Below are 18,974 nucleotides of genomic sequence, written 5' to 3' on the forward strand. Positions count from 1 at the left end.
AATTAAATTACTATTGAGTTGTATGAACACCACTCAATTTAAATCGAAATTGCCTCAATTTATTTTTCTGTTTGAACATAGTATAACTTCGAAAAACGGAGATAGTACTTTGTCTACATAAGCCTCAATCTCTACAAAAACGTGGGTTTGGTCCAATAACTAGCCGGCTGTTGCAAAGTGTAATCAATTCAGCGAACATCAGCTACTCGTTCAAAAATATTATCATGCCGAATACGAATCAAGTAGTACCACCACGTATTTTATAATACGAAAACCATGTTCTTGCGTGACCAGTCATACAATGTTACAATTTGGCCCCAGGTTAGGTTAGGTTCGATTCCCAACAGGCGCAGCTCCGTGACATCAATAATCTGCCGGAAGCATTGTCTTAAAGAGGAAGCAGTGATTTTCGAATATATTGTGACGAATATTAGCATCACTAAGCTGATACTAAATAATCACGCAACAATAAAAAACATGAAGCAGCCACTCGTATATACATGAATACATCAATCAACATTTACACACATATGTATATAAAAGGCAACGAAGAGATATTTCACGCACACGCACACGGAGTAGTTGCTCACGCATAAACACGCATATGACTATGAGAAACGCATAAACTACAAATATACATGTATATCTCTGGTAACCAAGCGGGAGATTAGAGAAGGTGAAACGTCTAGACCTTTGGAGAAATATGCTGACGAGGCAACAGAGAGTATAAAAGCAGCGCAAGCTGAGGAATGAGGAATCAGTTTGATTTAAACACGCTATTAGTTGCGAAGTGAAGTATAATTGTACTACCCCCAAATTAGTCTAATAAAGATCATTTTGCAATACAGAATATTGGGGTGATTTATTCAACAGTTTAGCGATTCGAACGTTAGCAGAAGGTTTCAAATAAGAGGAATTTCCCGAAATTCGTTACAATATTACCATTATATGTGTGTATACATTTTTATTATTACCAGACAGATAGTTTTTCTCATATTATTTACAATTTTCCTAAACTTATTGCTTAACTTAAATTTTTTTTAACTGAATTAAGTATATGAGTATATTGTATAACACTACATATGTATATATGTAACTATCTAAATTATGGAATTTTAAAATTTTAATATTATAAACATGAGTATTGCAAATACTTATTACATTCAAACAAAATCATTTATTTATTACATTTTCTAAAATGACAAAGCTTTTCATTTAAAAATAATACTTGACTAGAATAATATTTTGTTTCTGGTATTTTTAGATGTGTTGCATGATCCAATTACTAGAGGTTTGTTCCCCAATGATGACAAATCTTTGACACTCCCAAATTGAAAACTCTGGACGGGTTGCCCTTCAGTGAAAATTGTAGTAGAAAAGTATCTTTGGTAGTATATTAATAGCGATAATAAATTTGTAAATGCGAAAAGTTTTTGGGGAAATAATTCATTTTCTCCTAAATATTTCATGAATAGATAAAGTTATGTTGGTTTGGTCATTCTTTCAGAAATTGTTTGAAGAATGCCGTACATTAGAATTTTATTCAAAAATGCACTATTTCAAAAACTCCCTATATGAGCATAAGTTCAATGCATTTTGTCATAAGAGGGAGTTAATGAAAAGCATTCTGAGATGAAGCGTTCTTCAATCTAACTCTAATATAGGGCGGTTTTGTGACAAATCCTGAGTTGGGAAATTTTTGAAAAATATTTTGAGATAGCACGATTTTGAACAGGCAGCCGACATGGGGTAATACGCTACTCAGCAGCCACAATGAACTGAAAAAAAAAATAAATAAATGTAAGGCGCGATAACCTCCGAAGAGATCTAAGGCCGAGCTTCTCTTCCAATTTGCGTCGTGCTCCTCTTGATTTTCCCTACATATTGGCCGGACGGGACCTACATGTTTTATGCCGACTCCGAACGGCATCTGCAAGGCAGATGAGTTTTCACTGAGAGCTTTTCATGGCAGAAATTCACCCGGAGCGCTTGCCAAACACTGCCGAGGGGCGACCCCGCTTAGACAAATTTTCTTCTAATTGAAAAACTTTATTTCTAAAATTTTGATGTTGCTTTGCCCGGGAGTTGAACCCAGGGCATACGGTGTGATAGGCGGAGCACGATACCATCACACCACGGTGGCCGCCGCCACAATGAACTGACAAAAACAAAAATAAAAGAAAATGGTTTATTGTCTTAGAACTTTATATTGCTACCTTGACTTTGACAGAAGAGTTGAGCTTTTGTGCGGTCCTGCTACACAGGGAGTATTAACCTTTTTATTCTGAAATTTCGGAAAGGTCTTTTCCGTTTAAATATTCATGGAATCGTTCCGGATAAACCGTTAATTTAGAATATTCGGAATAGGTTCATTTCATACTACCTCACGAGATCCGAATATATCAAATAAGTATACACAAAATATTCCAAATATAAACCGATTTCCCAAATTCTTAAATGGAGACGAATGTTCCGAACATACGGAATTAATAGAACAGAAGGTCGACTTTTAATACGCACCCAAAAATATCAAGAGAAGTGTCAAAAAACGCGTATTTACCTCGATAACAATAATTCGAAGGCGGAAATAAAAAGTTTAGCTCGTTCAAAAGATATTGACGTAAAACCGAAAAATGGCCTCGGGTTGAGTTGGCGGCCTTCAGCGGAGCTTATAAAAAATAAGTCTGGCCGGCCCACCAATGAAAAAATCACATTACAAAAATTGACAGCTTCAACTGCAAATATCTCCGGACAGAGATACAATTTTTCTTTTCCCCCTTCGGATTATTGTTGTCGAGGTCACCTCTCTCGATATTTTTGGACGCGTATTAGCAGTAGACTCCTGTTCTAGACTTTTACCTGAATAAGTTAACATGCCCAATGAGTACTTTTCTTTATGACATCTCCATTATTTACTAATGACATTTTTAAGTGAATCGATTTAGTAGTCAAGGCTTTGAAGTTGAACGCTGAATTTTGAATTGGTTTAGGATTCATATATTCATAGGTTTAATTAAGTGCACGATTTCTTGGTGTCCTCACTTTTCATAAAATTACCTATGTTCAATGTTCAGCCATACTAATGCATCGAGACATAGTTAAAAAATTCACTATAAAATTAAAGAAAATGTTCTAAGGAATTATGCAGTTCAGTACTTATCCGGTATTTGTAAACTGATTGCTTCCTATTTCTACTACTAATATTTTTCGAAAATTCGCAAAGAAACAACACAGTTAACGGATGTCAATTCGATTTGGGAGCAAAATGGCTGCAATTGTCAAAAAATGTGTCTGTCGAGCAAACCTCTTGTGAATTGAATCATGGACGTGTTGTACATATATTGTATGTATGTGTGTTACATAGTATACATATATAAGCGCGAATAAGCTAAACATCACAAACAGGACTAGAGAATGACTGTATATGACTAGATATGATAGATATAATATATTAATACTTCGGCATGAAGCTTGCACTTTTTTGATGAATCTTCTAATCTTATACGATTTTGCAAAGAATTCCACAGAACAATGGACTTGCTTTTGCATTTTTGCTGCATTTTTTATTTATGTTATATTTTGTAAAACTTTAAAAAGTTTTTTCTTTAAACCTCAAAATGCCATCGATGGACTACGACTACAGCGCATTGGAGAACGTGAAAGCGAACGTGGAGAACTGCCACCACTACGAAAACAACTAGAACAATAGCTTGAAGCATCCGATGGTGTTTTACGATGATACGGTATTGGGCGTTTGCGTGCACTAATTAAGAGAGAATTCAAATAAAATTTAGAAAAGTTTTGATTAGTTCGAAAACACTTGCGGTCGTATAATTTATGTAAGTGAATTCAAATAAAAACAAAATTAAATGTTTATAATAAAAATTTCAAAATTAAACTTACCAAAATTAGGCATAAGAAATAGAGGTATACACAATTACAAATCATTCAATCATCTAAAGGAAATAATGATATAAAAAATGAAGGAAAAAAAATGTGATGTGAAATAAATATTTAATAATGTTACCAAAATTATACATACACATGCGAGTAAAAAAATAGCGGCAAAGTGATTTGCAATTTTTATCAGCGACTTTTAAATTTTATTTATATTCGTGGGCTATATGCTTTCTGACTTCGGACATTCTAGCCTTCTTACCAGTTTCGACTTTATCCCGGACGGAACGGACTATTCTATGCCGATAACTGCTCCCTATACAACCTTCATCCCAGTAATTCCACCGAGAGAGGAGTGGGGAAGAAGAATTATCTGGGGTATGTGACCGGTTAACTTGTTCACGGAAAGGATGGTGGGGGGGGGGGGGGGGGGGGGAGGGGGGTCTTTGTCAAGAGCTAATGTAAGCCGCAAGTTTAAGTTGGCTGGTCACTGCAGTGTATTCCAAGCGGAAGTTGCTACGATTAAGGCTGCGATGAATGAAATGGTATACAGTGCTACTAAATTTAACATCTTCTCTGATAGCCAAGCGGCTATCAAGGCCTTGAGCTCAACTACAGTGCTATCGAGGATGGTCTGAGAGTGCCTGACCTCGCTTGCGATTGCATCGAATTATTTTACAATTAAGATCATCTGGGTCACGGGCCATAGAGATATCCCGGGTAACTGTCAAGCGGACCTCTTAGCCTGCATCGGTGCAACTGAACCGGATGAAGATGGCTGTAGGGATTTCGGGATCCCGCTGGCCACCTGTGGATTACTCCTCCATATCTGGGCCTCGAGTCAGCTCAGCAAACGTTGGGCGGACACCACGTCTTGCAGGGTAGCAAGATCTTTCTGGCCGAAAGTGGATGGCAGGAGGGGTCTGCTGGAATAATTGGGTTCCCTAAGGCTCACCTATCAATGATCATTGGGGTTTTTACAGGGCACTGTACCATGGGTATCCATGCGGTTCGTCTCAATATACTGGAAACTCCATCCTGCTGCAGCTGTATGGAGGATGATGAGGTGGAATCCACACCAAATCACTTTATGCTTGATTGCCCAGCTTTTGCCAGAACTAGGCGAAAGTACTTCTGTCGCGACTCACTTGGATCTCACGAGGATTTATCCAAAGTTGAGATCGGTATCATTCGAAGCTTTATCGTTGCTACCCACCGATTCTCTAAGTAGCTAGATCTAAGTCACCGTTATTTTTGGTGTATGTGGTACCACAACGGACCTTCGTGTTGTCCAAATGAGCTTTCATTATCAGGGCAGCTACCACCTAACCTAACCTAGTCAAAAAAAAGTTTACGATTTTGATAACGCAAACAATGTTAACGAACTTGGAAACAAGGTGCGAGATGTTTTTAAATATCTTCATGAAAATTTCGAAATTTGTTTTTAGAATTTTAGATAACAATTTAGTTTGACAAATTATAAGTTTGAAGTTTCTCAAAATCCGCATTGATTCTTGATAACTTTTTAGATTTTTTAGAAGCGTGAAAATTGTATTTTGCCTATAGAAAATGAATAGATATACAAAACTGCATCAAAGTGAAATTCAAAATAAAAAGTTCGATATTTTTTTTATAGGAATTTCGAATTGTTTCAATTTTTTAAAAAAACGTTTTCAAAGTGTATCCAGTTTTCCTTGCACAACTCATCAATTGTTTTCTTAAACGAACGAAAAATAAGAAACAAATAACTGATAAAGTTTGGAAATTATTTTTGCAGCAATTTTTTTTCTCACAAGTATATGAACTTACCACCAAACGCTAAGAGTTTTGCTTAAATTCTAAAAAACCATTTTTCCAAGGAATGAAACCGACAACATAACAACAAAAGTTTGAAGCCGCAGTGCTCAGAGTAAGTTGATATTGAAAAAATCGCTAAAATTTTGTTTCGTTTAAGCCCTGCTTTGAGTTTAAGACATGCTACAACTAGGAAATGGTTGCGGCCAGCAACTGGGAGGTGGCACACCCCGCCAGCAGCTTCTTCAGACCCAATTTTCAACCTCACCTGCTGTTTTTACAAGGGAGGCTCTGGCGACGACAATTTTCTCGTGGAACTAGATGGGGAGAGGGCGATTTGGCCTAGAAGGTTCAATGTGGTCATATTAAATCGTTCCCGTGATGGTCGGGCATGTACCTTACTCACGCTTGTTACCGGAGGGTAACTGTTTTATATCCGGCAATTTACCATGAACTTCGTTAACACTACCTAAACAAAACCTTCGAGGAGTGTCTTTATCGCTACAAAAACATAAACGCGCCTACACTTTCAATAACGAAACTTTTTGGTTAATTTTTCAAATAGACGCGTCACCGCCAATTTTTATACCCAGCTGTACTTGTACACAGGGTATTATAACTTTGATTGGATAACGGTTGATTGTCCAGGTATAAAGGAATCGAGATATAGACTTCCATATATCAAAATCATAAGTATCGAAAAAAAATTTGATTGAGCCATGACCGTCCGTCCGTCTGTCCGTTAACACGATAACTTGAGTAAATATTGAGATATCTTCACCAAATTTGGTACATGAGCTTATCTAGACCCAGAATAGATTGGTATTGAAAATGAGCGAAATCGGATGATAACCACGCCCACTTTTTATATATATAACATTTTGGAAACACAAAAAAACCTGATTATTTAGTAAATAATACACCTAGAATGTTGAAATTTGACATGTGGACTGATATTGAGACTTCATAAAAATTTGAAAAATTTGTTTAAAAGGGGCGTGGCACCGCCTACTTGGATAAAATTAATTTACGAATATTATTAATCATAAATCAAAAATCGTTACAACGTATCGTAACAAAATTCCGCAGAGGTTGCTTTTACTATAAGGAATGCTTTGAAGAAAATATAACGAAATCGGTTAAGGAACACGCCCACTTTTATATAAAAGATTTTTAAAAGGGTAGTGGACCAATAAAATAAGCTATATCTTTGTAAAAAAGAGCTTTATATAAATGGGATTTCATTTCCCAAGTGGATTTATAACAATAAATAGGAAAAACTTCAAATTTTAAAAAATGGGTGTGGCATCGCCCCTTTTATAACTAAGCAATTTTCTATGTTTCGGGAGACATAAAAAATTTGTTCGGGATAGAACCATATTTATATGTATTATTGCGCAGCCTTGTAACACTATTAAGCACACAAAACAAACAACAGCATTTCAAGTGTACAGCTGGGTATGTAATGTTCGGTTTTACCCGAACTTGGACTTCCTTATTTGTTTTTGTTTTTTTTTTTTGGATTTTTAACTTTGACTGGTAAAAACTGGTCGTGCAATAATTGCATTTACCATAGGCACTCAAATTTTACATCAAATAAATTGTTTTGTAAACATGCTGGGCTTTTAAAAAGTGACATTTCATTATTTAAACAAAATTTCAATAAATCGATCGATCAATTTATGGAAATCAATTTTTCTCATGCCCCTGTAATTGATTACAAATTTGATCAATGCTGAACATCTCATTAGTAAAAGCTTCAGTGCTGAAAATTTAAATATTTATTTCTAAAATATCTCTGTTTTTCTTTCTATCCAGTCTTTTACGTTTTGTTCAGATATTGAGAAAATTAATATTTCTATATTCTATTTTTATCTGTTTATAATAAAGCTTGCCACTGAATTCAGTTGTTGTCGAAATTGAATTTGGAACCAAGGAATATTTCGGAATTGTTTTCGTAATAACATCGGGACGATCTGTTCTTTATCGTCCAGATCATTTTGGGGTTGTTTCGGGACTTCTTCTGTATAATTTTGGAATTGTTTTCGTGGTAATCTCCGGACTATTTCGATATGATTTTTGGGCAATTTGGGGACTATTGCGTGATTGTATTCCAAGTCATTTCGAAATATTTGGAAACGTTTCGGGTTTATTTCGGAATTATTTCAAATCTAGTTTCGGAACTAATCCAAAAAGATAAATGTTATACACTGAAATTTTTAAATATTTCTATAGAGGTTAGTTTTCGCGAATTTATTAAAAGTTACCTTTTTTTTCTTATATTATATCCCTATCCAGATCCGGTTTCATTTCTTGTTTTCTGTCTTTCGGTTACAACATAAAGCAGTTTAAAATATAATATGAACTACAAATCTTTATTTTTTATGTGTATCATAAATTCAAATCAAAAATTAAAAAAAAGTCTAAATTGTATTTAAGTAGAATAAGATTATTGTAGTTTAGATATATGGGTCATTCCATGACGCTTTAAAGATGCAAAGTGGAGCACTAAAGTTGACAATAAGACAATTTTTTCCCCCAAATGTGTAAACTTTCACGAAAAATATTAAACCAAGGAAAAAAGTCTATTCAAAAGTAAGTCTTATATTATTTTTTCTTGAAGTAAGATTTAAATATGTAGGTATATTAAAAAACAGAACTTTTGAGATACTTGGATAGCTTTTATTTAGTTTCTATTTTTTCTTGTTTGTAAAATGTTCTTTGATTTCAGAAAAAATGTAGTTTTCCTAGAGCAGGTCCATTTATATTAGGGATGACGATTCCAGAACCCCAGGATTATTATATAGACTATAATCCCGGAATGGTTGAAAATACCATTTTAATTTACATTTAAATAATTTAAAACTCGTTCCACCTTTTCAAAGCAAAACAAACATTTCACGGGGGGAAGGTGGTGGTAAGATTTTTGTTATTGGTTTCTATGAATTTTTATTGCACAGAACCTTAATCTAAAGTCCGATTTTCCAAATTGCTTTAGGCTTTCGAGATATTGGTGTATAAAACTGCGACAAACTCCCTTTTCTGCTATAGCACAGGCCGACAAAAATTCAAATTAATTTTTTAATCAGAAACAGGAATATATTTGCTCGAAGGTTTCGACATGGTTAACCTGAATCCGAGTCAAAGCCGTCCTGGCACTTCAAGTTTTTGAGATATTCGAACATAAAAGTGCAAAAAAGAACACCTTTTAGTTAGATACTTTGGGGATTATGCCACTTCTAGAGTTTTCCTATAAGAACATTATTTACCCAGAAAGTACCACTCCTACTTCAAAATCGTGCGTTTAGAAAACTTTTTTTTTTGCTTCAGAGATTGAATTTACTGAGTTTGGCAAATTTGTGGATAAGTTGAAATAACCATAAAGAATGTTTGAGTTTTCAGGTCCCGAAAATATATTTCAGACAAGAACGTTGAAACTGAATTTTTAGTTAAAAAAAAACGACATAAGTAGCTGCGTTCTCTGAGTTTTGTATATTTGATATTTGTTCTAGACTGAGATAATTGCCCAACTGATTTTTGACAACAATTTTTTTCGTCTTCACAGTTGCATGGGCTTTTTTTTCAATTTTAAAAATATATTTTCAAACCCTGCATAAAATTAGTTTTTTATCAAAGGTAGAAACTTCCGTTCATATATTTTTCAAAAAATTACATACATAAATATAGTTCTTCATAAGTATCTCAAAAAATTGTTTTTATGGTTAGGAGCATGATTCAATCACAAGAGGTTTGCTCAGTAGGCAAAATTTTTGACAATCGCGGCCATCTTGCTCCCAAATCGAATTGCCATAAGCTGTGTGGTTTCTTTGCATATTTATGAAAAATAGTAGTAGAAGTAGAAGCTAAAAATTTAAATTGCCTGCTAAGTACTAAACTGCATAATTCCGTGGTGTTATTTTGCTTATCTTATGGTAAGTCTATAATATACACCAGGATCTACTAGTGCTGCTGCACAAAGGGAAATTTTATGAAGACGACATTTCATGAGTACGTAGAACAGCTACATTAGGGCGAGTCAAATTGTATGGGGAAAAAGGGGGAAAAAACTTCAGGTGCACATCCAGTTTCTGAATCTATGGGTCATACTGAGTAATATTGTCCATGGGATCATAGGTCTGAAATAAATTTCCAGCCTCCCTAATTTTGTTAGAAAATTTTATATCAATCCGAATCCGAATTTTACATTTATTTTCATGTATTTTATTTGTGAGAGTCGCTATTCGGATTGCGATATAAAATTTTCTAACACAATTAGCGGGGCTCGAAATTCATTTCAGACCTATGGTCCTATGGACAATATTACTCAGTGTGACCCATAGGTTCAGAAACTGGATGTGCCTTTTCAACAATAAATTTGACCCACCCTAAGCTACATTCTTTTAACGTCATAAAGGTTTCCGGAAACCCGCGAAACCCGTAAAGCACCCTCCGATTTACCTTTACAAAAAAAATCTTATGAATACGACCACAAACAGTTGAGGGCATGCGACTTTGCCGCTTAAGGCATCTTTTAGTAGATTTTTTAATAAGGTAATGAATGCCAAAAACTCGATCAGAAAACCGACTTATATAAAAGACCATGGGTAAATACTTACTCGAGATGTCAAAACAAAATTTTACACTAGTTTAGCGTTTCACCTTTTTCATTCTGTATGTTCGGAACATTCTTTTCCATGTAGGTATTTGTGGGTTCTATGTATAATTATGGAATATTCGGGTGTTTTAATAGCGCACCTTGAACTCTTCTGCCAAACTCATTTTCTGAACTTAAAAAAATGAAGTATTTCCAAAAAACCTACTGGCATTTACATAATTACTATCACTACAATATACTACTGAAAATACTTTTCTTCTACAATTCGATATGAAATCGATTTTTATTCCCCTTTTTCCTTGCTTCGTAAAAGCAACCCGTCCTGAGTGTCAAAGCTTTGCCCTCATAAGAGAACAAACCCCTAGTAATTGAATCTTGGGTTAGGAGTATCCTACCACAGAGTCCTTTTTAAATATTAAGAGTTTAAATTTAGCGCATTACCAAATTATAACTGTGAGCACCCTTATATACCCTGTTCAACTCACTCAGTTTGGCAAAGTTTCGAATATTTGTGCAATTTCGTTTAATTTCCATATGTTGTTTTTTTTTTTTACAAAATTTTAAATTCAAATCAATTTAAACCTACGCTTCAAACAAAATTCGAATTGCTTTCCAAAATACGGCTATAAACGTGGTTTTGAAATGGATTGCTTTTCACTTCTTAAGGGCAAATTAAACTTCCTTAACCCTAACTTCATAGTCGTAACCATACCCATATCCGTAACCATCTCCAATGTGATCAATTAATGGTGCCTTAACCTAAAAAATGTTGAAAATTTCATAAAAATGAAGAAAACGCAAAAAATTACAAACATATTCCACAAAAAATAAGTCTCTTAGTCAAAGCGTATCCAAAACAATGAATAAAATCTACAAAAAGTTATTAAATTCACCAACTCAAATATTTTTACGTTATGGATATGGCGAGAAACCAAAAACCAATTGGTTGGCTATGGTATGGTTATGGCGTTAGCGTTATGGTATGGCACAATTAATCGATTACATTGATTTCCATAAGGTTGGTTCGATCAGCTGGTTTATCTGGTTATGGTTTTATGGTTATAAGTCACCAGTAATTGGCCCTTTACCTAGCGTTTTTGCTCATTTTTGAAATGTATATAATAGCACTATAAGTTTGCTATTTGCGTTTATAATTTTGCAAAACACTTCAGAAAATTTTACTGAAGTAGAAAAGGTTTCGAAAAACTTTGTTTCCAAATTTGAATAAAAAAAGCCAAAAGCATAGCTTGGTAGACCATTAAATACTAGTCTAACAAAGTGAAGCTTTCACGTTTGGTAGACCGTTAAATTCTAGTCCAAAAAAGTGAAATTTTCATGTGGTTTAAGCATTTTCCTAAATGTTTAGAATTTTTTTCTTTGCCTTTGAACCCTGTAACGTACGAATACTTCATTTGATATGGAAGAAAATGGAATATGCCCTGAAAAATAAAGAAAAAAATAGACTTCTATCATTGTAAAGGTCTACAAGTAGGATATGTAGCAGCACGCACATACACAGCCACGCTCACCTGATAAAATGCTTGTTCTTGTTCGTTTTTTTTTTTGTGGATGCTATTATCACTGTTGTACTTCTTAGGTCCAAGAAAAGTGTAGTAGCTGCTAACGAAAACTGCGTAAAATTTTTATCGTAAAATTACAAAGAAATATCCTTATTTACTTTCAAACGAGCACTTAATTACATCTCTCTTTAAAATTTATATATTTTTGACAATTTTAATTAACAAATTGTGATAATTTGTTACCGGGGACGATTGCTAAAACACGACCAAAACCGTCGGGAGAAGTATTAATAGACACGTTTTTGCTTCGCTTCCAATAATTCGAATACTTTTTCGCCTTTGGACTATTGATAACAGGACAAAACGCGTCTTTTCACTTCTCTTTCCACATTTTTGGACGGGTTATTGCAGTCGATCTCGGTTTCAAACTGTTTTTCGCGGAGAACTTTTGAACGGGTAGAAAAACTTAGCACCCGTGTTTGTATTCTTAATGCTGGCATAACTACGCGTCCTCAGATACCCCAATCGAAGACTTTGTATAATTTTCTGTAGGACCCATATAGGCGCACTACATTTTCATACTAAATTTGTTCAAAAAAATTTACCATCACAGCAACCCATATCTGATATTCCGCCCCTTTTTTTGTTGCCCTGCGTCGCTTTCCACGACAGCAACCCCGTAATTTTGACACTTCGATCAGTGTCTAACGCATGTTCCACTGAGTTCCACAATAGCTTGACACTGACCGAAGTGTCCTTCTCATACATATCATACTTGTAAGCCTGTACTATGACCGCTATTTTCATGCGATCTAATACCTACATTTCAAGTGACTAAATTCAATCGGCTACAAATTCTAATACTTAATTTTTTTAACCGTAATATTTTACGCGAAATTCCATCAAATTGACATGGAATGACCCATTTACATATGTAGCTTGCTATGATAGATACAAAATTCTGGTAAATTATAAGTAATAGAAAATGCATAGCTTAGTAATAAATAATATACAATTATATGTATATAAGTAATAAATCAGCAGTGGAATAACTTAAACGGTGTGGGAATAGCCAATTAAAGGAATTTAATTTGTTCGCTTTCATAATACAAGCCAAATATTACACTTTTTACCGGCTGCGCGTGCACAAATTAACATCATATACTTGGGGGAGAAAATGAAAAACTTGAAAATCAATTTAAACTGAGCTAGATAAGAAAAATGAGAATAATGTTGTGAAAAAACGCAATTCCAATGATTTTATATTATATATAATATATGTATATATATTTATATATATATTAATTAAGAGTATGCAGCCAAGCCTAGCGCCTGCGAGTTGGTTCGGATCCTCTGCTACAAATGAAAATAAAAAACCATATATAAAAAATATTCAACAAAATAAAAAATAAAAAAAATTTAAATATTTGTAATAAATAATGTGCAATTTTGTATAAAAGATTATATAATAACAAACAAAAATTAAATGTCCAAAATATATATAACAATTTATATATAAATTTACCTTGTTATACGACGTCGATCTAGAAAGCTGGGTGAACCACGTCTACGCGGAATTGATGGCGAACGTGAACCAGTACGTGAGGAACCAGAACTACTGGAGCTGCAGAAATAATTTATTTAAATTTATTATTAATTTAGTGGAAACAACTTGCGACAGTGAGAAACACATTTGGAGGAATCACAGTTTGTGGGATCGTTTCACAAATATACAAATCTTGTAACACAAATTAATTATTCGAAGAAATCAACTTGTACTTATTACAAGACTTGTGTGGCCTTTGGGTCGCAAAGTTAGAATCTAGCATCTTGGCAATTCCAAATTACATCTATTTCTTATTTGTTGTTGTTGTTGTAGCGATAAGGACCATCCCCGAAGGCCTTGGGAAGTGTTATCGATGTTGAAGGTCCTTTGCCGCATGCAGATCCGGTACGTTCCGGTACCAAGCCCGACCAGCTCTGGAACGATTTGTTATGACCACATTCTAGGCCATCCTGCCCTCCCACACTCTAGAATCATGAGGAGCTCGGGGTCGCCAGAAACAGGATTCGCCACGGATAGGTGAGGTTGACAATTGGGTTGGAGAAGCTACATATTGCGCTGGCAACACCTCGAATCTATTTGGTATTTTAGTCGCCTCTTACGACAACATCCCCAGGGAGACGTGCGTCTTTCTAGCTCAACTTCGATTTGGATACTGTAAAAGGTTAAACTCTTACTTATTCAGAATCAACCCCGACATACCCAGTGTATGTCCGCTTTTAACGTATCCCCACATGACACCAACCAATTCAATTGCAATGTGGAACCAACGCCTCTAACACCCGTATCTCTTTGGAACTGAAAGTTTAAAGTTTCCTCGAACACGCGTTGGAGGATATTTATGAAAATTTGTCAGTGATCGCACCTATTTGATGGTACCAAGCGCTGCATCAACAAGAATATCAACATCACCCTGATGGGGATTCAAGGGGTTGATAAGCTCAATACAAAGCTTTATAGCTTTAGAGCTTCCGCAACTCAATTGACAACCTCACCTGAGCGAGGGGAATCCCATTAAAAATATGAATATATCCTGTACATATTTAGCTGGCGAGGCTATGGCAACCCCAAGTTCCTCATGGAACCAGGGGTGCGGGCAGGATGGCCTAGAAGGTTTAATGTGGTCATATTAATCGTTGCCGATATGGTCGGGCTGGTACCTAAATGGTGCTTTTTACCGGATCTATATCCGGCAAACGACCATCAACATCAATAATACTCCCCAAAACCTTCTGGGAGTGTCTTTATCGTTAATACAACAACAACAATAACATGTAAAAGTTAATAGACGGTAAAGTTAACACCCTAGATAACACAAAACTGTTATTACCCCAATTGTTCAAGCAATGGTTAAAAATATTTTCGCAATATGCTTTCTTCAATGTTATTAGTACATACCTTGAAGAGCTCCGTGAACTACTTCGCGTCGAACAGCTCGAGTGTGAAGAATGTGAATGTGAACGCGAACGTGAACTACGGTGACTATGGCTACGCGAACGACTGCGGCTGCGGCTAGTCGACGACGAATGGCTGTAAAAAGGAAGACACAAAAAATGATTTTTTTTTAATATATTATGCAAGTATTTTAATATTATTGTGGCGAATATTAGCATCACTATGCTGTTAGTACATAATCACAAGGACAATTCATTCAAGCAGCCACTCTTATGTACATGTACACATACAAGGCGACGAAGAATATCTCACATACACATATGTCGTCATCAGCTAAGTGCAGAAGTTGTCACTCACACATACACACGCATATTGCTTAATTACCAAGCAGGAGATACAACAGTTCTATAAGGTGCAACGTCTAGACCTTAGGAGAAATATGCGCACGAGGCAATAGAGAGTATAAAAGCAGCGCAAGCTGAGGAATGACTAATCAGTTTGATTTAAACACGCTTTTGTGAAGTACGTGATATTGAAGTATAATTGTACTACTCCCAAAGTAGTCTAAATAAAGGCCATTTTGCAATACTGAATATTGGAGTTATTTATTCGACAGTTCAGCGATTCGAACGTTAGAAGAAGCTGCATAGCTATCAGAAATCCCCAGAATTCGTAATATTATTAAAAAGGACATATGTATTTCTGACAAAATGCGCTTCTGAAACACATTTAAGTTTTTCTGAAATAAAACTGTTCATTTCTGAACATACATAACTATCCTAAAAAATTGTGTTTTCAGCAAAAACTTTATCTAAAATTCATTTCGCCTTTTCCAGTAGTCACTATATTACTCCTTTGCCTTCCTATCCTCCCTTTCCTCTTTCCTTGATCTCTAACTCTCCTTTCATATATGACATTATTGCCAACTTTAAAACTTAGCCCAAATAGTATTAACTCACATTTTGAAAATTTCTAAATCGGCAAAAATTTTTATTTCAAGTGCAAAATCCTATATCGGCATACATTTTCATACCCAGCTATACTTCAGTATAGAAAGTTAAAGCTTTAATCGCATAACTTTGTGGTGCAATGCTGTAATAAGGTGGAGAGAAACATAAACTACCGTATATCAATGTCATCAGTGTCGAAACCGCCCAGCGGGATAGGGGGCTTACGATATACCCGCGGCAGGTATGCCTGCCGCAAGAGCCGACTAAAACACCCAAATGATTCAAAGGACAGTTTATTGCTCTTCAACCCAATTGTCAACCTCACCTACTAGTGGCGAATCCTGTTTCTTTAGCAGCCAAGACTCTAACGAACCCAAGTTGCTCATGAAAGTAGGGGCAGGATGGATATTAGATCGTACCCGAGATAGTTGGGCTTGTACCGTAATGGTGCTTGTTACAAGCATGTACCGGATCTATATCAAGCAAAGGACCATCAACATCAATAACACTCCCCAAAACCTTCGGTAGTGTTTTTATCGGTACAACAGCAACATCGGCGTCCAAAAATATTTTGATTGCGAAAGGGCCTGTCTAGCGTCCGTCCGCAGTTAACGTTTCTGATAATACCTACCTTGAGAACCAACGTCATCGCCTTCGATATGGAACTGTTGTTGTTGTTGTAGCGATAAGGACACTTGTTGTTGTTGTTGTAGCGATCAGGTTACTCCCCGAAGGCTTTGGGGAGTGTTATCGATGTGATGGTCCTTTGCCGGATACAGATCCGGTACGCTCCGGGAACACAGCTCAATTAAGGTGCTAGACCGACCATCTCGGGAACGATTTATAAGGCCACATTAAACCTTCAGGCCATTTCTCCCTTGTTATGACCTCCATCCCGACTTGTTATGACCACATGCGACCTTCTAGGCCATACCGCCCTCCCACCCCCTAGATCCATGAGGAGTTCGGGGTCGCCAGAGCCTCGGCTGTTAATGAAACAGGATTAGCCACGGAAAGGTGAGGTTGACAATTGGGTTGGAGAAGCTACATATTGCGCTGGCAACACCTCGAATCTATTTGGTATTTTAGTCGCCTCTTACGACAGGCATATCTACCGCGGATATATTCTAACCCCCCAACCCGCTGGAAACTCTAACACTTTACCCCCTATTACAAGGGTTTTTGCTCTTCTGAAAAACATTTTTTTTTTTGCTGATAAGACGGTATTAAACATAAGCCGACGATATTTTATATATATTTTTTTCATATAAATCTACCAAAATAATGTACAAATTCACAAGCTTTGTTTTTGTTAACACTTTCCTCTGGCTCTATATTTCAATCAAATCAGCTGATTTCGAAACCAAAGTTCCAAAATGTCTCTTCATATATGTACATGAATAATTGTTTGAAACATGCCAATTTTGAGTGTGTTCTATGTATGAGGGTTGCTATTTATATCTTGAGCCTTGGCAACACTAATTGTTTGCTGGCGCCGTCTGACGTTTTCAATTGAAAGTTTGACGTTTTTAAGCATAACCTTCTACAGAAAATTTTGACATTTGAGCACAACTTGTGTTGTTTACAGTAACTTAAAAGTTATATCTCAGCGAAAAAATGGAATTAACTCGTGAAAATTTTCGTGCGATGATTTTTTACGACCTTCGACGTGGATTATCAAGACAGGAGTGCTTTGAACAACTTACTTCCACTTTTGGTGATGAACCCCTATCCTTTGCCACTCTGAAACGCTGGTATAACGAATTTCATCGTGGCCGCCGTTCGCTCAGGGACGAAAGTCGTGAAGGTCGTCCAAAATCAGTTGTTGTGCAACAAAACATTGACGCTGTGCGTAAACTTATATTGCAAGATCGTCATACGACTTATCGTGAGAATGAGGTATCCCTGGGCATTAGCATGAAGAGCATCAATAAGATATTGCATGAACATTTAGCTGTAAAAAAAATTTGTTCGCGTTGGATCCCGCATTATTTGACAAAAGCTGAAAAAGATGCTCGTGTCAATTGTTGCAAAGAAATGCTCAAGAATACAATCGCGGTGCACCAAAAGCTGTATATAACATCTACACAGGTGACGAATCTTGGATCTATGAGTATGAGCCCGAACAAAACAGCAATCCACTGTGTGGGTCTTCCAAGATGAGCCAAATCGACCGATGATCGCCTGTTTCTTCGGAATAACTGGACATGTGGCTACCGTGACATTAGAGCAACGAAAAACGGTGAATTCCGAATGGTACACAACCGTTTGTTTGCCAGTAGTGCTTGGTGAAATACGGAAGAAGAAGCGGCAAGGAAGGATCATTCTTCATCCTGACAATGATGACACCTCACATATCGGCTGAAATAACTATCTATTTGACTGGCCAAAACATCGAATTAATGAGTCACCCCCCGTACAGCCCTGATTTGACGTCAAATGACTTGTTTTTATTTCCGCAAATCAAGAATAAATTGCGTGGCCAACGTTTTTCGGCGCCTGAAGAAGCCGTTGATGCATTCAAAACCCATGTTTTGGAGATAACTCAATCGGAGTGGAAAAAGTGCTACGAAAATTGGTTTGAACGCTTGCAAAAGTGTATTGATTTCATGGATAATACTTCGAAAAACAATAAAGCCATTTTCGATAATAAATTACTGTCTTTTCATTATTAGGCTCAAAATATAAATAGCAACCCTCGTATATGTATGTATATGAGTACTCTCTTTTAGGGATATAAATAACATTAATTCTTATATATATTATACTTACGATGAGCGTGAGCGATGTTTAGAATGCCGACGTTTTGTTCCTCCTCCACCATTGCCGCTGCCACCACCATCGCGTCGTGTACGACTGCGGCTACGACTGCGACTACGACTACGCCGTGTCCGACTACCACTACGTCGTGCTGCACTCTCCGCTGCTGCTACTGTAGCTGTTGATACCTTGGAGACAATTGTATCGACGAGTGTACTATCAGCTAATGCCGATACCAGAGGCTGTGAATCATTAAGTTTAAATGGTTTTATTATAATTTTCTGTTTATTTGAATGTTGATGATGGTGATGGTGGTGATGATAACTTAAACTAGAAGAAGAAGCAGTGGCTGTTGCTGTTATATTATAGCCATGCTGATGATGGTGATGATGATGATGAGACGCACTCAAAACACCCAGTCCATGATGATGACTCCGTGCCTGATGACTGCCAACACCAACACCGCTACCAACACCACC

At 36.3% G+C, this 18,974-nt stretch overlaps 1 protein-coding gene across 1 annotated transcript in view; it reads right to left on the reverse strand.

Moving 5' to 3' along the window:
• Nucleotides 1–927: 927 nt before the first annotated feature.
• The window catches only part of LOC137254345 (serine/arginine repetitive matrix protein 1-like), a 53,274-nt gene continuing 35,227 nt past the window's right edge, over nt 928–18,974 (reverse strand). Inside the window, exons 6-9 of the mRNA XM_067791996.1 lie at nt 18,508–18,737; nt 14,789–14,920; nt 13,352–13,450; nt 928–3,763 (exon numbers count right to left, since the gene is read on the reverse strand). Of these exons, the coding sequence (XP_067648097.1) occupies nt 3,613–3,763; nt 13,352–13,450; nt 14,789–14,920; nt 18,508–18,737 (612 nt within the window). The 3' untranslated portion in view covers nt 928–3,612. The remainder of the gene's footprint in view (nt 3,764–13,351; nt 13,451–14,788; nt 14,921–18,507; nt 18,738–18,974) is intronic.

Source organism: Eurosta solidaginis, chromosome 5 (genome assembly GCF_040869045.1).
Source record: "Eurosta solidaginis isolate ZX-2024a chromosome 5, ASM4086904v1, whole genome shotgun sequence".
In the NCBI taxonomy this organism is placed as follows: domain Eukaryota; kingdom Metazoa; phylum Arthropoda; class Insecta; order Diptera; family Tephritidae; genus Eurosta; species Eurosta solidaginis.